The 21,608-nt window shown below is 30.6% G+C and overlaps 1 protein-coding gene and 2 pseudogenes across 1 annotated transcript; all 3 read left to right on the top strand.

Moving 5' to 3' along the window:
* The first annotated feature begins 6,779 nt into the window (after positions 1-6,779).
* On the top strand, positions 6,780-7,961 carry LOC18599252 (serine/threonine protein phosphatase 2A 59 kDa regulatory subunit B' eta isoform pseudogene; annotated as a pseudogene).
* Positions 7,962-9,543: 1,582 nt separating this feature from the next.
* LOC108661995 (putative zinc finger A20 and AN1 domain-containing stress-associated protein 8 pseudogene) lies at positions 9,544-9,941 on the top strand (annotated as a pseudogene).
* Positions 9,942-10,390: 449 nt separating this feature from the next.
* Positions 10,391-20,143, top strand: LOC18599250 (NAD(P)-binding Rossmann-fold superfamily protein). Its single transcript, XM_018122144.2, has 12 exons — positions 10,391-10,492; positions 10,608-10,663; positions 10,750-10,783; positions 13,480-13,578; positions 13,691-13,839; positions 15,147-15,185; positions 15,395-15,487; positions 16,450-16,548; positions 18,432-18,533; positions 18,917-19,000; positions 19,541-19,606; positions 19,877-20,143. The coding sequence occupies exons 1-12, from the start codon at positions 10,411-10,413 to the stop codon at positions 19,961-19,963; spliced, it is 990 nt and encodes a 329-aa protein (XP_017977633.2). The 5' UTR covers positions 10,391-10,410; the 3' UTR covers positions 19,964-20,143.
* Positions 20,144-21,608: the final 1,465 nt, after the last annotated feature.

Raw genomic sequence — 21,608 nt, 5'->3', positions numbered from 1 at the left:
TTTTTCTTTTCTTTTCTTTTAAGTATGAATGGAATATAATTTTCCTTTCTCTTAGATTTTGGAGGGGCAGACTTTGCCATTGGTGTTGCTTGAATGCCCTGCTGTGTTGCAACATTTGGGTGAAAAATTAAGAGTAAAATAAAAGAAAAAAGAAATCTATAATGCCTTGAGAAGAGCAAATGGCGTTAATTTAATAAATGGTTATGTTTTAATTATGATACAAGAAAAGGAAAGGATTTTTCTTCCGCCTGTGGCACCCATTAAAGTTTGTCATAAAGAAAAAGTTATCATATACATGGAGGTTTTTAATCTTTATAAACAATTTCAATAATTGGCAGCTACCAAATTTATAGTAAAAATAAATAAACTGCGCATAATTATTTGAAATGGATACATATATATTATTAGTTAAACTCATTTGTAAAGTTTTAAAACTTTCATATATAAAATAATAATCATAGCAATTAATTACATTTTAAGCCAAAAAGTACAACAATTTTTTTATCTTGGCCCTTCAAAACTTTAGAACATGGCCCCCTCTTAAAAAAAATTGTAATTGATATGATATATTCTTTATAATTTTCTAGTTTTAGTATTAATTAATATTCTAATCACTAATTTGACATTTTTATTCTTTTTTTTTTGGAAAAAATAAGTATTGTTTGACAAACTTTAATTATAATTAAAGTCCAATGCATTGTTTCCAATTTTGATACACATCAGAGTTGCATGAAGGCAACCACCCCATGAAACAGTCACGTAAAAGAAACTTTTTATGTAATTACATTACTTTATGAACTATTGTGTACTTTATATTGCAATCCAACGTTTGCTGCTCGTATTCTTAGCTTTTGTTATGGTTATTCTCACAATATAACAAAATAGTAGCATGGTAATGTACATGATTTCCTTTTTCCTTTTGCAATTTGATGCATCTATATGTCTCTCATAGATATCAAATCTACTTAAAATATAAATATGGCGTAAAAAGTACATGGTGTATAAAAAATATATATGCACCCAATGTTGTCCTCAAATATTTTTTTAAATGACTTAAAAATAATTTGTATGGGAACATTTGGCTTACTAATTTGTAAGTGATTCCTTGTTCAAAGAATACAATTGAAATATCTAAGACCGGCTTTAGTGTAAAGTCACGAAAGCATTTGCTTTAGGTCACAATTTTTTATGAGTCTCATGATTTTATATAATATAATTAATTATATTAAAAATATAAAAATGAAGATAATAAATAAAATATTTCTTAAATTACGTACCTATTAAATATCTATTTTCTCTTACTTTCTACATCCTTATAATTCCAACTATTTATCTTACTTCTCTAATTATGTAAAAGTCAAGATAATTAATAAAATGATATATTCTCTCACTTTCTTAATTATGTGCTTAATAAATCTCTATTTTTTTCGCTGTTTAATTTTCACAATGTTATTAATTCTCAATTATTTTTTTTATTTCCAATGAATATAATATATATTTAATGACCTTCAACTAATGGTAATTTTCTTAATTTCAATAAAAAAAATCTCATTTGAATATTTAGGTATTTTAGGCTTTTAAAGTTATTGAGTCGTATCTGAAAATACCTTTTTCAAATAAAAAATATGAATACAATATTCGCAAAGTCTTTGAATTATTTAAGAAAATTCAAATAAATTTTTTATTCTTTTTATTACATATAATCAAATTCTTATATTTTTATTTTGACTAAAATAAGCTCTTATGATTAATGGATTATTAATGGTCATTAGTCAAAATATCATTTGTTGTTTTATACTCACATGGCATTGACTTAACATTGATGTAGAGAGTGAAAAATGCTATATGATTATTGTTAGATAGTTTGTAATATAAAGAAGTTTTATTCATATGTGATTATTCAAATTAAAGTGACTATTTAAATTAAGTGTCTATTTAGATTAAGACATGACTCTTAAATAAAGAGAAGCATTTTCAAACATATTTGTTGAAATATGTTGATTAATTATTTAGTATTTTCAACAAGCACATTTCTTAAAACCAAACAAGACATGTCCGTTGAAACAAATTAGACACAACTTTTCAATGTCTATAAAAGGAACACATATTCAATCAGACCTTATTCATTTAAAGTATTCTGCAATAAGCTCATTGTATCCTAGAGAGTTTTTATTTACAAATCCTCAGAGTAGACAACAACTCTTAAAGAAAGTGTGTTATAGCACGCCTCAAGTATTCTTTCTCTTTTTTTCTTATTTTGTTTTCTAACAATCATGTCATCATACCAATTAGCATGTTAGGCCATTATAAATTATAATATGTTCGTATGTTACATCATAATCAATTATAACATATTAATATATTATATTTACGTCACGTGATATAAATAACAAGGGACATTTTAACTAAGTCAATAATTAATTATAAAAACTTATATATGATTCAAAAAAAGTATAAAGACTTATTTAACTTGGAATAAAAATATAAGGGTTTAATTGAACGTATAAAAAAATAAAAATTTATTTGAATTTTTTAAAATAATTTAAGAGTTGTTTTAGGTATTATGTCAAAAATACAATAAAATATATAAAGAAAAAAGGAAAACATAGTAGTAGCTGAGATCCAAATAATAAAAAAAAATTGGACAAAACTGTTTTAGACTAAGAGCACCTCACCGCCTTTGAAAATTTGCAACTGCTATATCCACAAATCTTTCAATTTTTTGTTTATAAATATGTTATGAATATGTCGTAGTACAGTAAAACTATAACTGCGTTTCTTTCTAAACAGTAGAAAGAGGTAAAGAAAAGAAAAACCCTAATCAGCAATCAATCTAGTGATTCATAGGCATGGGTGAAAATTCCTAGAAAGGAAAGAGAAGCATTGATAAAAGAAAGATCAAGTCTTCTTGTCGTGTCACGGTTTTTGAGAAGATTTTGCTGGAGATAAACCGCTTCTCTCAGTTCTGTACTTACGTTTCTTGCGCCCAAAGGAATCTCACCAAGTTTTCCAACGTTTTCTTTCGAGAGAGCATCGACTTGGTGTCTTCGAGTTTGTTCCGAGCCTTGCCCCATTCCTCTACCAATGCAACAGTTGCCATTCAGTTTGGGGAGTTCTATTACATCAATAGGAGAAACGGAATCGACGATATCCCTTTCCAAGATCCCTCTTGGCCTCATCTGGAATTAGTTTATAGGTTCTTTTCCTCGTTACTTAAGTCGCCCATGGCGTATCCTCAACTGGCTGCTCCTTGCATTAAGCCCTCTTTTATCCTTAAGTTGTTCGATCTTTTTCAATCTGAAGATCGAAAGGAAAGGGGTGCTTTAGTTTCTGTTTTGCAAGTTATCTATCGAAAATTTGGTGTGCATAGAAAACTTATCCGAAATTCTGTTTTCAATGTGTTCTATTGTTGTGCGAATGAAAAACATAATGGTGTCCCACACCTTTTGCTTTTCCTCAGAAGTATTGTTGTTGAAGAAGAAGATGATGATGATTTGAGGGTCTAAGAGGAGTTCAGGCTCTTCCTTGTTCGAGGGCTGATTCCGCTTTACAAATCAAAATGGCTTGTCTTGTTCTACTTACACTTGAATAGCTGCATTCAAAAATTCGTGGAAAAGGATTGCAAGCTTGCTGATACTGTTATACAGTGGATGCTTAGGCATTGGCCAACCGTGGGTAGTGCCAGAGAGTACTTCTTCTTGGATGGGGTTGAGAGGGTTTTAGAGGAAACACAGCCTGATGGATCAAGTATTTATGATACCTTTGTTCTGCCGCATTGCCAACTGCTTGAGTAGTCCACATTTCAAGGTGGCAGAAAAAGGCTTTTCTTTGTTCAATATTCATGGTAACATTCAAAACTTAATTAAACAGTATTTGGATGTTATCTTGCCAATTATCTTTACTGACTTGGAAGAATGGGCAATGAACTATTGACGGCCTGAAATACAAAAGTTGGCACATGATGTTAGCAATTCTTTGATGTATATTGATCCCGAATTATATGAGGAATGCTTGATGCATTTGAAGTGATATCAGCTTCATAATGCTCACCTTGCATTGACAAATATTGGATTAATGCCTTGGAGAAGGATGCTGCCATGGATGAGGTAGGTTGGTGGACAATGCCCTGGCTGTCCAGTAGACCGCTTACCGGTGAGGGCCCGAGAAAAGAGATTGTTTGGGTCCCTCCAAGAGATGATGAGCTGAATATCAACGTGGATGGCTCGACTTAGAAGACAATCAGGTCCAGGCGATTGTGGTGGTGTTCTTAGAGATAAAGATGGGAATATGGTGGGAATTTCTTTGGGATGCTGAGCACACGAGAATTCAATAATGCATGAAGTCTTGGCTATCAGGACACCTTTTCTGCATATCCTCCTAGAGAGGTTTGAAGTTTTTAGTGATGGAACACGACTCTAGTGTGGCTGTCTCATGGGTGAACAACACGACAACTAGACCTTGGGCAAGCTAGAAATTATTCTCTGAAATTTTGACAAGCTTAACAAAGCAGTAGGCAGAATGGTTTTCATTCATATCTTCAATGAAGCAAACGAAAATAATTAGGAGTTCATCATAATCTCATGTTCTTTGCTTGTTGGTGAAAATTGAAGTTAATCTTCAATTCAAGTACTTTTATTTTCTGTAACTCCAACTCAGTTCAATAAAATAACTTTATTATTTGAATTTTTCTAATCAATTAGATTCTATAATTATCAACTTAAAAAAGGAGTTCAAAATCAAATAATTTTAGTGTGTGTTTTTATCTACACAATCACACACTTATAGTGTGTGTGTGTGTATATATATATATAGTCGAGTCAAATAAATATAATATGATATCAGAGTTGAGTTTGAACTCGATTCATTTTGTATAAGTTTTGAATTTGTGTTTTAATACAACTTTTATTTTTGTTTGTACTTAAACTTCAAGTTAATAATTAACTTCCTCTTTGAATTTCTTTTAATTAGTTCAGCCATCATTAATTTAAAAAGAAATTTGAAATTTAAATAAAATCGGTATTTACATCTATATAGTATTTATATATGTACATTATATTCTAGTATTAGTATGAGAAAGGTATCAATTGACCTTGTTAGTACTCAAAAAAAAAATTCAGCTTGTTATTTAATTTTTAGCAACTTTTGGAAGAGCCTAATAAATACATAATATATATTCAAGCAGCAGCACAAATCCTACTCCTAGTTAGTTATCGCCATATCAACTAACAAAAAAAATTAAAAATTAATATTCGTATTATATACAAGTTTATATTTGATTTGCATTTAGCAAATTGATTTTACATGGTGTCAATTAATCATATATGATCCTTTTATTAATAAATCTCTATTTTTTATCACTGTTTAATTTTCACAATGTTATTAATTCTCAATTTTTTTTATCTCCAATGAATATAATATATATTTAATGATCTTCAACTAATGGTGATTTTTTTAATTTCAACAAAAAAATCTCATTTGAATATTTAGGTATTTTAGGCTTTTAAAGTTATTGAGCCGTATCTGAAAATACCTTTTTCAAATAAAAAATATGAATACGATATTCGCAAAGTCTTTGAATTATTTAAGAAAATTCAAATAAATCTTTTATTCTTTTTATTACATATAGTCAATTTCTTATATTTTTATTTTGACTAAAATAAGCTCTTATGATTAATGGATTATTAATGGTCATTAGTCAAAATATCATTTGTTGTTTTATACTCACATGGCATTGACTTAACATTGATGTAGAGAGTGAAAAATGCTATATGATTATTGTTAGATAGTTTGTAATATAAAGAAGTTTTATTCAGATGTGATTATTCAAATTAAAGTGACTATTTAAATTAAGTGTCTATTTAGATTAAGACATGACTCTTAAATAAAAAGAAGCATTTTCAAACATATTTGTTGAAATATGTTGATTAATTATTTAGTATTTTCAACAAGCACATTTCTTAAAACTAAATAAGACATGTCCGTTGAAACAAATTAGACACAACTTTTCAATGTCTATAAAAAGAACACATATTCAATCAGACTTTATTCATTCAAAGTATTCTGCAATAAGCTCGTTGTATCCTAGAGAGTCTTTATTTACAAATCCTCAGAATAGACAACAACTCTTAAAGAAAGTGTGTTATAGCATGCCTCAAGCATTCTTTCTCTTTTTTTCTTATTTTGTTTTCTAACAATCATGTCACCATACCAATTAGCATGTTAGGCCATTATAAATTATAATATGTCAGTATATTACATTATAATCAATTATAACATATCGATATATCATGTTTGCATTACGTGATATAAAATGATAAGTAATATTTTAATTAAGTCAAACATTAATCATAAGGACTTATATATGACTCAAAAATAATATAAAAACTTATTTAACTTGAAATAAAAATATAAGAATTTAATTGAACGTGTAAAAAAATAAAGATTTATTTCAACTTTTTAAAATAATTTAAGAGTTGTTTTAGGTATTATGTCAAAAATATACAATAAAATATATAAAGAAAAAAAGGAAAACATAGTAGCAGTTGGGATCAAAATAAAAAAAAAATGGGATAAAACTGTTTAGACGAAGCGCACCCCACAGCCTTTGAAAATTTACAACTACTATATCCACAAATCCCTCAATTTCCTTTTTTTTTTTATAAATATGTTATGAATATGCCGTAGTATAGTAGGACTATAACTGTGTTTCTTTCAAAAGAGTAGAAAAACGTAAAGAAAAGAAAAACCCTAATCAGCAATCAATCTGGTGATTCATAGGCATGGGTGAAAATTCTTGGAAAGAAAAGAGAAGCATTGATAAGAGAAAGATCAAGTCTTCTTGTCGTGTCACGGTTTTTGAGAAGATTTTGCTGGAGATAAACAACTTCTCTCAGCTCTGTACTTACGTTTCTTGCGCCCAAAGGAATCTCACCAAGTTTTCCAACGTTTTCTTTCAAGAGAGCATCGACTTGGTGTCTTCGAATTTGTTCCGAGCCTTGCCCCATTCCTTTACCAATGCAGCAGTTGCCATTCGGTTTGAGGAGTCCTATTACATCAATAGGAGAAACGGAGTCGACGATATCCCTTTCCAAGATCCCTCTTGGCCTCATCTGGAATTAGTTTATAGGTTCCTTTCCTCGTTAATCAAGTCGCCCATGACGGATCCTCAACTGGCTGCTCCTTGCATCAAGCCCTCTTTTGTCCTTAAGTTATTGGATCTTTTTCAATCTGAAGATCGAAGGGAAAGAGGTGCTTTAGTTTCTGTTTTGCAAGTTATCTATCGGAAATTTGGTGTGCATAGAAAACTTATCCGAAATTCTTTTTTCAATGTGTTCTATTGTTGTGCGAACGAAAAACATAATGCAATCCCACACCTTTTGCTTTTCCTCAGAAGTATTGTCGTTGAAGAAGAAGATGATGATGATTTGGGGGTCCAAGAGGAGTTCAGGCTCTTCCTTGTTCGAGGGCTGATTCCGCTTTACAAATCAAAATGGCTTGTCTTATTCTACTTACACTTGAATAGCTGCATTCAAAAATTCGTGGAAAAGGATTGCAAGCTTGCTGATACTGTTATACAGGGGATGCTTAGGCATTGGCCAACCGTGGATAGTGCCAGAGAGTACTTCTTCTTGGATGGGGTTGAGAGGGTTTTAGAGGAAACACAGCCTGATAGATTTCAACTATTTATGATACCTTTGTTTCTCCGCATTGCCAACTGCTTGAGTAGTCCACATTTCAAGGTGGCAGAAAAAGGCTTTTCTTTGTTCAATGTTCATGGTAACATTCAAAACTTAATTAAACAGTATTTGGATGTTATCTTGCCAATTATCTTTACTGACTTGGAAGAAAGTGCAATGAACCATTGGCGGCATGAAATACAAAAGTTGGCGCATGATGTTAGCAATTCTTTGATGTATATTGATCCCGAATTATATGAGGAATGCTTGATGCATTTGAAGTGATATCAGCTTCATAACACTCACCTTGCATTGACAAATATTGGATTAATGCCTTGGAGAAGGATGCTGCCATGGATGAGGTAGGTTGGTGGACAATGCCCTGGCTGTCTAGTAGATCGCTTACCGGTGAGGGCCCGAGAAAAGAGATTGTTTGGGTCCCTCCAAGAGATGATGAGCTGAATATCAATGTGGATGGCTCGACTTAGAAGAAAATTAGGTCCGGGCGATTGTGGTGGTGTTCTTAGAGATAACGATGGGAATATGGCGGGATTTTCTTTGGGATGCTAAGCACACGAGAATTCAATAATGCATGAAGTCTTGACTATCAGGACACTTCTTCTGCATATCCTCCTAGAGAGGTTTGAAGTTTTTAGTAATGGAACCCGACTCTAGTGTGGTTGTCTCATGGGTGAACAACACGGCAACTAGACCTTGGGCAAGCCAGAAATTATTCTCTGAAAATTTGACAAGCTTAAAAGGGCAATAGGCAGAATGGTTTTCGTTCATATCTTCAAGGAAGCAAATGAAATTAATTAGGAGGTAATCATAATGTCATGTTCTTTGCTTGTTGGTGAAAATTGAAGTTAACCGTCAATTCAAGTACTTTTATTTTTTGTAACTCCAATTCAGTTCAATAAAATATCTTTATTATTTGAATTTTTCTACTCAATTAGATTCAATAATTATCAACTTAAAAAGAGTTCAAAATCAAATAATTTTAGTGTGTGATTTTGTCTACACAATCACCCACTTATAATATATATATATATATATATATATATATATATATATATATATATACATAGTCAAGTAAAAAAATATAATATAGTGTCGTAGTTGAATTTGAACTCAATTCATTTTATATAAATCTTGAATTTGTGTTTTAATACAATTTTTATTTTTTTTACTTGAACTTCGATTTAATAATTAACTTCCTCTTTGAATTTCTCTTAATTAGTTCGGCCATCATTAATTTAAAAAGAAATTCAAAATTTAAATAAAATCGTATTTACATCTATATAGTATTTATACATGTACATTATATTCTAGTATTATTATGAGAAAGGTATCAATTGATCTTGTTAGTACTAAAAAAAAAATTAAGCTTGTTATTTAATTTTTAGCAACTTTTGAAAGAGCCTAATAAATACATAATATTCAAGCAGCAGCACAAATCCTACTTCTAGTTAGTTATCGCCACATCAACTAACAAAAAAAATTAAAAATATTCATATTATATGCAAGTTTCTATTTGCATTTAGCAAATTGATTTTACATGGTGTCAATTAATCATATACGATACTTTTATTAATAAATAAATTTTAAATTTTAAAAAATAAATAAACATAATTAATATTTAACAATCAAATATAATCAATCAAATTTCATCCAAGTATAAGTAAATCCAAATCCAGCAAGGATATAGACTCAATACGAAGCCTATATATATATAAATATATGAACCAAGTGTTATAATAATATTCACTCAGAAATAAATATATGAACCAAGTGTTCTAATAACATTCACTCAGAAATCTTTCACAGGCAAATTACTGCAAAAAAAAAAATTCAAAAGAATTACGATATGGCTAACATTAATCTTCCTCCTCTATGTGCGAAGGGTTGCGGCTTCTTTGGTTCGTCGGAGACCAAGAATTTATGCTCCAAGTGTTGTTACAAGGATTTTCTCAAAGAATTGGTCTCCAAGTCTAAAGCTGAAGTGAAAGTTGATACTTCTTCAACTGTACCATTCCCTTCTGTTTTTGTTGATTCTTCGTCGGTTCCTATGTCATCGAAATCGAAGAATTGGTGTGAAAGTTGCAACAAGAAGGTTGGTTTGATGGGATTTTTTTTTAAGTGCGGAAAAGTTTTTTATGGTTTTCATCGTTATTTCAAGAACATTCATGCAATTTCGTTGATATTTTGATTTTAGTTAAAGAAAATTCTTTTATTAAGCTCAATAAACTAGAATCAAGGATTTGATTGTCATTGTTGTTTCTTTTCTAGCATTAATTTATTCTTTATTTCTTTTGTAATTTGTTTTACATGTTGATTAAGTATTTTTTAAAAGTTTTAATATATTGTATTCTTCAATTTATTTTAAATTTGATTTTGAGGTACAGAATTCATTCTTCATCGACAAAAAAAAAGTTTTGGAAGTAGTTACGAGATTTTGTGTCTAAATTTTTATTTTTATGAATATAAAAGAGAAAATAAAATTTACTTAGTAATTATATTTTGTTTATTTAATTTAAAAATTAAATATTTAATTTCGAAGTTAAAAATCTTAAAATCGGTGATTGAGTTGTGTCGGCCATGATTGGGCCAGGGTTACATTGGGTCTGGCCCGAAGCTAAGGGAGCCCATCCTTCCAGTGCCCGCCCTCCTCAACCTTTAAATCCAAAGCGCAACCGCATCTCTTATTTACCGTCTAAAAAGTCGAACTAAGAAAATGATGCTGACGGTTTTCTTCATTTCCCTGTTGCTTTTTCTTCTTCTCTCCGCTCTTCTCTTCAAGTTTGCCATTTCTGATGGTAAAGTATTCTAAGAAACCGTAACATATTTTCTGGTTTCAAATTTGGTTGCTTTTGTGCTAATTTCGTCATATTTTTTAATTCTTCCTTTTGGAAATTTTTTTATCCATTTCAGGAGATTTTACTTTAACCTCAAAAAGGCATGTAAAGCGTGAAGAAATTGAAGACAAGGTAACTCTATATTTTTTCTGAAATTTTTTAGTGTTTTCTTGCTGATTTTATATGGTTTTTTAATTTTTTTTTTGTTAATTGGTTAGGTTGTTTGGATTACTGGAGCTAGCCGTGGGATCGGTAAATTTTCTACTATTATTTAATTAGTTAATGTTGTTTTCTTTTTATTTATAAATTTTGTTCGTTTGGTAAATTTGCATCTCATTTTGGGTTTACGAAATTGCTTCATTACATTTTATGCATAACAAAATGGTTTATGGGGTTGTTTATTAATTTTTATATTTATTTGGTAATTAGATATTTTTTATATTGGGTTTGGGACTTAGAGCATACATAGTTTAGGAGATAAAAGGGTTTAAGTTTGACTCTTAATTTCTTCTGTTATGCAAATTCATGATTTAATATCCTTTTTTGTTGCCTTATTTTAAATTGTTCCAAATATAAGGGAAATATTTCGTACCTACTTCATTGTTATTAATTAATGATGGAACTCTATGGTTCCAATTGGATTCAAACTTTGATTTTTCTAGGTACAAGAAGTAATTTATTCTTTGCCGCTGGGTAGTAAACAATAAATGACAACAGAAACAGGTCAGCCTAGGTGGTTTGAGTTAATGCCAAACCTAAATGCACCATATTGCTGCTTGGCTAGTTGGTAATACTTTCACAACTGCTCAAATCAATAGAGAAGTTCATCTCTTTGGTCAATGATGCCCGGGTAAAAGTAGCGGAGGGAGGGGAGTGTTTCTGGCATCTTGAATTGCCTACCTAAGGTTAAAAAGAATTAATGGGTTCTTCAATCATAACTTCAATCATAACTTCAATCTTGCACATTAGAAGAACATATTTGGTGGTGCTAGAGGATACACTCTATTGTGTAGGTGTAAAAGATGTGGACGTTGTCTATAGTTCATGGAAGATAACCTGTTATTAACAGAATCCCTATATGCCAATTTAAAAACAAGAAGTATGTCATAAGTTTCAGTGGTAGTTGTGATAAGTGAAGCTGAGGGCTTCTTTAATTTTCAAAAGCAATTTTAACAGATTCCTACATGCTTTTTTTATCCCCTTGAAGAAATGAAGATGTCTTTTTGGCTCTATCTCGTAATTAGGAAATTGGTGTCTGAAACTTATTTTCTGAATTTTTTGGTGTTTGACAAACATGGGAAATTTTGGTTAAAATAAAATGTCTTCTTGTCAAAGAAAAAACACATGAAGAAACTTTGGAATGGTCTCCAAATTTGAGGAAAAGAAGACAATATCCTTAAACACATTTGAAGCTTGTTATACTTTTACTTTACTTTTGCTTTTCTTTTTCATCTCAGCTTTTGGACCAAAAAATTCTATTGCACAGATGTTTTAAATTTATAAATTTAAAAAATGAGATATAAATAAATAAATATTATGAGTATTAGTTAATATTATAAAATTTTAAAATAGAATAAAAAGAATAGAGTATAATGAATTATTATTATTATAATAAATAAAATAGTTAAGATAGAAATTTAAAATTGTAATTTTTTATTACCAAATATTATCATTTCATAATATCAATACTAATTAATTTATATTTATAATAAGACAATGATTAATATTATGCTAGTATTAAAATATATTATATCAATATCAATATATGAAAAATTATTTGAAATATTAATTCATATTATTAATATTTTTTTAATAGAATAATGTCATATAAATATAATAAATAAAATATTATTATAATGAATTAATCTACGTTGATAAAATAATTATTAATATTAATGTTAGTGTAAAAAATATTTTATCAATATTAATATGTAAATAATTGCTATCAATAATAACTCCTAGTATAAACATTTTAAATAGAACATAGTTATAGAATATAATAAATTATATATTTTTATACAATATTATTAGTATTAAATAATAAGTATTATATAAAAATTAATTTATATTATAAATATTTTAAAATAAAATAATATAAAATGTAAGAAATATTATTATATAACATAAAATATTGCAATTGTATTACAATTATTACGTAAGGATAATTTTTAAATATTATTATTATTTAATCTATTACTATATTACATTAAACTATATACTTCTTTAGTTAACATATACATTATATTATATTACACTATACAATGTTTAATGTATTATTGTTTTAATTATATTTTGTATATATTACAATTTCATTATATATTTAAATTAATTATGTATTCTATCATTGAGTTTATGATTTTATGATTGTATTTTTTATAATAATTGTAAAGTTTTCTATGTTTGAATTATAATTTTTAAGAAATTAGAAATATAAATAATTTTGAATATAATACAAAATTGTATGATAATATATATTATTTTTATAAATATTTATATAGGCATATAATCTCTAGTAAAATTTGAAAATTTTCCATTACATATCAAAGAACCGATAACATTTTTTCATGTTGTTATTCTAACAACAAAAAAATTATGTTTTAAAGGGAAATGGCCTTCTAGAAAATATTCTCCTCCAGGAAGTTATTTTCTAGATTACCCAACGGAGCCTTTGTTCATCTTGTTTTATGTTCCACTTTCATGAACATTCTTTCCTCCCACATTTAGTACAAGATGGCAAGGCTTATTTGGAATATTGCTAATTTTTATGAGGTAGACTCTAGCAATAGCTTTGGCCTTTGAGGAATGTTTGAGCCATGTTCGTCCCTTCATTTATTGGGCTACTAGTCTTCCATGATGTGGCATGCATTTTTCTTCTAATTGTTTTGCTGTTGATTCCAATTGTCATTTCACATTCGTGACTCATTTTATTTTAATAATGGTGAATTTAGGAGAAATTCTTGCTAAGCAATTGGCAAGTTTAGGGGCCAAAGTCATTCTTTCTGCACGAAATGAAGCTGAATTGGAGCGAGTTAGGAAACAACTTACTGGTATGCCTGAGGCCTGGTCCAAGATATCATTCTTTCAAGTTTCTTTATAACATATTTTAAATTTTTGCTAAGCTACCACACTTTCTAAGATATGAGATCAGTATGCTTGCAGGTAAATATGCACCTGAACAAGTGAAGATTTTGCCCCTTGATTTGACATCTGGAGAAGATTCTCTCAAGGAAGCTGTAGAGAAAGCAGAGTCCTCTTTTCCTGGTGTTGGTGTTGACTATATGATCCATAATGCAGCTTATGAGCGTCCTGTAAGCGAGCATCACCTAATTTTTGATAGAGCTGTTGGATAGAAGTATGTGCATTGAGCTAACTGTTTTCTGATGTTAACCACAATAGGTTCTCTGAAAAGTATGAAAGTAGAATTCTTTAGGTAAATAAGTCAGTAGCTGAGACATATGCTGGAGTCTTTCTTGCTTACATGGCCTTTTTCTCGTTCTTATTTTTGTTGGGAGGGTGTGGTAATTGAATAATTGAATAATATTATTTAGAAAAAAATGTAGTATTGTATTCTGTCCTGTATTTAGTTATTAATCAGCACAGAATACTGCTCAAAGCTATTTGCTTTCCGAACCTTTTAGTTTAGAGGCTTCTTGATCTTTGAATAAGTATCATTTGTTTTTACCTGTCGCTGATCTTTTATAAGTTTGAAAAATATGTTAATGGTTTTTCTCACGGGTTCTTAGTGAAATAAACAACTTTATTTGATAGATGCTTCTGCAGTATCAAAAGAAATAAATGCTTACCCCTTATTTCCAGGAATCATCTTCTGAACCATGTCTACCATAAGTTGAACTGTATATGCTTTGTATAGCAAAATGGGAGAACAATTTATATAAAGGTCCATATCAGCAATGCATCAACCATTCTCTTCAAGGGCATCCCTGTTCGCATTTTTAACAACTCTTACTCGTTATGAGTGGTTCAATAACTAGGTGTAGCAAATTTGCCATAACATCTTCCAAAGTTCTTCTGATGGCAACCTCTTAGACTGATAAGTGCTTCTCAATATCTTGTTACTTCTCTTGAGCATATCCTATGAACTATTGCAGAACAACAGTTCCTCACTTGATAAGCATAAATTGGTGTGATACACAATTTTGCGGTCAGATTGTACAATTTCCCTTGGCTTTTGGAGTAAGAATGTAGAGATGCAGCATTTCTCTTTCCTGTCAGAAAGTCCAATTTTCAATCTGTAATGGCAACTGTTTCTGCCAGTATTTAGACACCAGCTGCTTGTGGATACAATGCAACACTTAGGATTATGATTTTCTCACATTGTGTTAAAGGTTAAGAGGTGCACTCCCGTTTCAATTTTAATGGTTGTTAGCAATGGGTTGATTTATGTTTTTAGAATGACAAGGCACCTTCTTTCTGTTTGAGCATCTCATATAATTTTCAAACTCAAGCAAAGTGATTTGCATTGACAGTCAGTGCATGATATTCTGTAATAATATTTCGAGAGATAGCTCATAGCTGTTTATTTGACAAGTTGCATCTCTACTGTCGTTTCAACATTAATTTTTTATTATTTTTATTCTTTTTGGTTTTGGTGCAGAAAACAACAGCTTTGGATGTAACAGAGGAAGGTCTTAAGGTATGATGGAGTCCTTGGGCAGTAGTAATTATTAGACTTAGTTTAATAAATTTGAAATCCGCTGCCACGATTCAAATGCTTATCAGTTTGCTGTGCAAATTCCCATGTTCATTCTTGGTATCATGAAATATTACATATTGATTGCATATATAGTTTTCTGTCAGCTGCCTTTACAAAAATAAACTTTTTATTCTTTTTCTTGCTACTAGGCTACATTCAATGTCAATGTATTTGGGACAATATGTCTCACACGGCTTCTGACACCGTTTATGCTGAGGAGAGGAAGAGGTCACTTTGTTGTGGTATGTGAAACTGAATGATACTTTCACCAATGGCAAATTGCAAATTTTTTTATATTGCTAGTGAAAAGGAGTTTTGTGAGGGCCATTCATTTAAGTCCAAAAAATATCGGATGAATATTCATGATTTTTTGGGGCATTTACCATGAGTATGAAGCATGGACGTGCTGTATACCCTTCTGTACCAATGTCGAACATGCATGTGACATAGACATGCCTTCAACACAGTGGGACATCTGTCAAACATATGTTGACATGCCAAGAAAGTAAAAAGGAAAAAAAGATCAGATGTGGTCAAGACTCACCCAGACACGGGATGGAGGTTTTTTTTTCTTTGAATCAACAGTCAGAGCAAAATCCCAGATTAACCCATCATTACAATGAATATTTTGAACCTCAAAAGAGATTTTAATATTTTAATAAGGTCACAAGCCCTGGGCCTTTCCGTTGCATATCTACTTTACCGTGTTGGGTATATTTTTCATGAACATTTTTGTTTAAAAGAATTATGAATGACAAGAGAGCTTTGTGAAAATTTTGATTATATTTGAATGAAAAGTATCAATTTTACATTTACATTGAATATTTTTAAATAAAAAGTATTTTTTATTGCATGTCCTGCTGTACCCGTTCCTAAGTTTTTTAGAAATTGCCATGTTCGTGCCATACCAGTATTGCGTGTCCGTATCCATGCTTCCTAGACCATGGCTTTATACTTCTGGGAAAAATGAATTGGCTGAGCAAATGCTACATGCTATAAGTATAATTGCTATTTTTTGCACATTAGGTTGCCATACTGATCCTTGTCTACCTGCTCACCAGATGCTTAGTTGCCTCATATTTATTGATGGGCATGTGCTTTGAGTTTTCAAGAGCTGAAAGTAGAGATTATATTCTTTTCTTTGCCTTTTATTTTTATTTTTGTATTGATATTTTTGTTTGGTTTGATTGCACATTGTATGCAGATGAGCAGTGCTGCCGGAAAGACACCTGCACCTGGTCAGGCAGTGTACTCTGCATCTAAATATGCTTTAAATGGATACTTTCATACCTTGCGTTCTGAGGTATATATAGAGCATCTGTCCTAATCAGAAGAGAAAACATCTCATTGCCTTTTGATTGTCTTGTTGCTGCATCTAGGAAAGGATAGGAGCCTAACCTGTGAGATCCTGATCTGAATTAGGTTTTCTTTATATTGAAGCCATTTCATTTGAAACAATGCAAATTCTGGTCAGAAGGTCAAGTTTTACCTTTTTTAGTTTTAATCATTTTGGCCTATTCTTGGTAAAAAAATGGCCTATTCTGTAGTTTCCTATGCTCTAAATGCTATCATCCTATGGTTAAGCATTCACACGTGGTGGAGATACAAAAATGCTGTTAATATATATTCTGTGTGAGAGAGTAATCCTGACTTAGGTTGGAACCAGGTGTTAAGAGAAAAAATAATAAAAGAAGTAAAGGTGGTTCTAAAATGGCTAGAATTACTAGGCATTGAGTCTGGTAAAGTGGAAAGTAATGAAGCCCTTTTCAGGGTATGGCTTATGCAATGGATTAGATGGGATTTCCTATCTAGAGTTGTTTGGGGAAATTGTTATTTGACGTAAAGAAATCTGTGTGTCAAAGTTGAATGTTGTTATGTAATTTAATAGGGCTAATAGGGTTATTTGGTACATTCATTTCACTTTTCTCTTGTGTGTTCGGGCTATTTATATAATTGATGATTCAAAGGGTGCCACTGAGATTATTTTCATCCTTTATGAGGTTTCAATACGGTTCTAGATATTTTTTGAGTTCTGTGGTTAACATATTAAGCAGTATAAGGAGATTATTGCCCTTTGAATAGTTTTATGTGAAGTATACAAGAAAAGCATAAATCTCCCAGGATTTGTTTGTCATAAGGGTGATTTTGATGGAGGCTGCTGAATTTGGTGAAGTCCACATGATATGCAAGTAATTTAGTTTTGGAAGAATAAAGAAAGTCTTGTAGTCTGGACCATCTTATCTTTGCTTTTTTGTTTTATTGCTGAGGATATAATTGTGTGCTTTGAGTTGTTTGTAGTAGAGTCTGCTGAAAGTGGAGGTTTCCTTGATTGAAAATGTGTGCTTTGTTTAGCATCTAACATAGTTAATTGTCCTGGTTCTTATTGAATTGATTGATTACTTTCAAGTCTAGGAGTGGGAAGGGGGGACAGTTTAGAAGAGCTTGTAAATATGGAGAAGCCTAGTAATGGATGGCATAAGAATTTCGCTTATGTAAGAGTTTGTTTCCGAATTTGTGATTCTAGCATAATAGTTTGTTGTATATGTACTTTTGGAGAAGTTTTTGGCTTTGAGTGTTTTGAATACAACTTGGGATTTTGAGTCGAGGGTTCCTTAATTTCTTTGAAAGTTAGCCAGTTTATCACAAGTGAAGTTGTTTCAGGTTTCTTAGTTTTTAGGGAACTTAAAAAGCCTGTTTGAGTTTATATTGAAGGTACAGTAGGTCATTTGACCAATTTTTTGTCCACTTACCTCCTTGAAATGTGTTTATGCAAGAGGCATGCGTATCTTTTCATGAAAAAGGATGAAAAGAATGTCTTTTTCTATCCTCTGGGGTTTTCCATAATTGACCCTTTATTTGGGAAGAGGAAGGGGTTTTCTGCATTTTATTGGGCAAAGTTGGTTTAGTATCGATGACTGCTTAATTTATTGTGATGCTTGAAGGCATTGTGTTTTTTTCTATTATTCTTTTATTGTTGGGTTATAAAGTTCTGTTGACTCCATTTTCTCAGTGAAAAGGAAACTAAAATTGTCTGGTTGTAGACTTACAAAAGAAGTTGTCAACTAGTATCAAACATATACCACAACTTTTAAAAACTGTTTTCTAATGGCTATCTGTCTCTTGCTTGTTTTTTCTTCTTCTTCTTTCTTGTTCTTCCCCTTTTGTCTTTTATTTTCTGGCACGCAGCTTTGTCAGAAAGGGATCAAGGTTACTGTTGTTTGTCCAGGGCCGATAGAAACATCAAATGGTTCTGGAGCAACGACTTCCAGGACAAAGTTTTCCTCCGAGGTGTGTTCCCTATGATCATAAAATTAATCATGTAGCTAGTTGGACATAGAAAATATTTTCAAACAGTATTTTTTGTGGATCTCAAATTGTTCTTCAATTAACTACAACTTATGACATGCAATCTGAATGGCTTGAAGGCCCAATACTGCCAATTTATTGTCAACCTAACTTTGTATAGAAGCTAATTATTCCCCCTTTTTTTTGGTGTTATTGTACTATCATAAGGAGTGAGGAAGGTTATTAAACACTTTTTGTATATCCATTTCTACATGTTGCTGCCCTTTAATACTGATTTAGTACTTAGTGCAGCACCTGCCTAAAATATTTTTGGGATTTAATAGTAGAAAATGATTTTTTCTAATATTCTGTGATTTTTTTTATAGAAGCGTTTGTCAGCAGAAAGGTGTGCAGAACTTACAATCATTGCTGCCTCTCATAGTTTAAAGGAAGTTTGGATATCATACCAGGTTTTTACATTGTAGTTTAATTCTTTTCCCTTGGTTTTTTTTTTTTGTTTGTTTTTGTAATGAGGATCTACCTTTCTTATGTATCAATCCTTACAAATAAGAAATATTCTGAATACAGTACAAGCAATTAATATAATGACTAGATGATGATAACATGAAGATTAATATAATGACTATATATATGTTTCTTATTGTTGATAATTTTTATTAATTTTGTATGAAATTTTAAATTTTATAGTCCTTTATTTTGTGACTCACTGCAAGAGCAAGGAGCAAGTAACGTATGCTTGCAAATAATTTAGTCATGAGAAGTCACTCGTCACTTTTTAAGTTTTACATGGAACATTTAGTCATCATCCCATGAGACTGGTTGTCTACTTTATTTTTGTATTATATACCGTTCTCATTATGCCTGGTCTGATAAACTTATGTAGGTGCTATGTTGTCTTTCATGTTTAAGCTTTTTGATGGTTTTATCTTTAGCAAGTAGTAGATAAGATTCGTAAGAACAAAATTACATGTTTTGGGTTTCTTTTTCAGCCTGTACTAGCGGTAATGTATCTGGTGCAATACATGCCTACAATTGGCTTTTGGCTTATGGACAAGGTATCTTCATCCTTATTCGATCTGCTCCATGAAAGTTTTCTTTGTATTTGATGGGTCCCAAAGTTTTCCTTTGAACAGTTTTTGTATAGAGCATGTAACATATGATTTGCTGCAATTAAACTGCTATATTATTTCATGTTTCTTTTGGATAATTTCTCAAAATTATAATATTGGCCTACCTTTACGTTGCTTTGCTCCTCTGCCTGCGCCTGACTGCAGTCATGTCAATAATTTAACGATAGGGTTCGTATTTGTGTAAATGAGTTACAGGTTGGAGGGCGTCGAGTAGAAGCTGCTGCAGAGAAAGGCAACACCTACTCGTTGAGCTTACTTTTTGGGAAAAAGAAGGCAGCCTGAATTATTAATCAGAAACCATGCTTGTATTTTTCTTTAGCTAAGGTTACTTAAGTTGTAGCACGTGAAGAACATCTTCGTCTCAAGATGATTGGATTGCATAATCATGCAGCTTAATTAGAGGTTGAACGTTACTTGCAAGTGTTAATTGCACAGTTAAATAATGCAGTTTACTGTTTCTTCTGTTGGTCTTTTTATCCTTTTAAAAGCCTCGTGAAAAAATTGCAGCTAAAGTCCAATAAGTTTAATTTAATTTTAATGTATGAAAAGTAAACCCGTGTCTGAACAAGTTGAAAATATGTTTGGAAAGGAAGCTTGGATTGAAACTCCAATGGGAGACTAAAGGTGATGGAAAAGTAAACCAAACTTGAAATTGAAGGTAAAAACAAGGGTAAAAGATAAATAAGTTAGTTGCTGGAATGGTAAATAACCGTAGAAAAGCAAAGGAAAACATAAGTCTGGTTTTGGTTTCTGGAACTCTCCTCTTGTTACAACTTCAATCTTGAAGAAGATAAACTCTGGCTGACTTTCCACGTGGACACTTCACTCACTAACGCCATTTTCTATGGCCTGCAGACCATGGGTTGAACAACCGGCCTTCAATTCTCATCTGCCTTTCTTTCTTTGTGATTGTATTGCTTATAATTAATTTGCCTACAACTGCCTTAGCTTTGGATTTAAACGAAAACCTGTTCAGGCTTTGCTAGTAGGCCTACCTTCTTGCCTACCCAAATAGGCAAACATAGAAGGCCACATTTGTTGGCTCATCCGTGGGTTATTTTAATTTGCTCTGATACCGATGCATTTAAGGTATAATTTTTTTAAAAAATTTTAAATTATTTTAAAAAATTTAAATAAAATCTTATATTTTTATTATATACGATTAAATTTTTTTTTATTTTAAACTAAATAAGTTCTTATATTTTTATTTTAAATCAAATAAATCTTTATAATAAATTATTAACTTAGTCAAAATATCATTTAACATTATATGTAACGTGGTGTTGATATAACATACTAACATATCATAATTGATGATTATATGATATGTTAATTTATCTTGATAACATGATTACGTGATATTTTTCACTTTTCACATCAACACAATGTTAACGCAATGTGAATATAAAATAACAAAAAGTATTTTGATTAATCAATTATTAATAATAAGAGTTTATTTGACTAAAAATAAAAATATATAAATTTGATTGAATATAATAAAAAAATAAAACTTATTTAAATTTTTTTAAATAATTTAATAACTTTTTTAAGCATTATATTTTAAATTAATCAATGATTTAATATTTGAACATATGACAAAATCTAAAACATGTACTCGTCTTTTCCCATCTTGAGAAACCCAATTAAAAAATAGAGTTTATTATATTTAAAAATAAATAATAATAATAATAATAATAAAGAGTTTGAAAATATAATAATTCAAATAATTTAAATAAAATGCACATAAAATTTCTACTTTTAAAATTTGCATCACTTACACGTCATTAGATGTTTTTGTAAAATTATTTAAGACATAACACATCTTCAAGCCCTTCATATAACTCATGGGTAGACATCCAAAGACCAGCTACACTACACCACACTCCAAATTAAAACACACAGTAATATTTGTTTCCCCAAATTTAGC

The sequence above is a fragment of the Theobroma cacao genome, chromosome 5 (genome assembly GCF_053813885.1).
Source record: "Theobroma cacao isolate CCN51 chromosome 5, ASM5381388v1, whole genome shotgun sequence".
NCBI classification, from domain to species: domain Eukaryota; kingdom Viridiplantae; phylum Streptophyta; class Magnoliopsida; order Malvales; family Malvaceae; genus Theobroma; species Theobroma cacao.
This window is presented reverse-complemented; position numbering and strand designations above follow the sequence as displayed.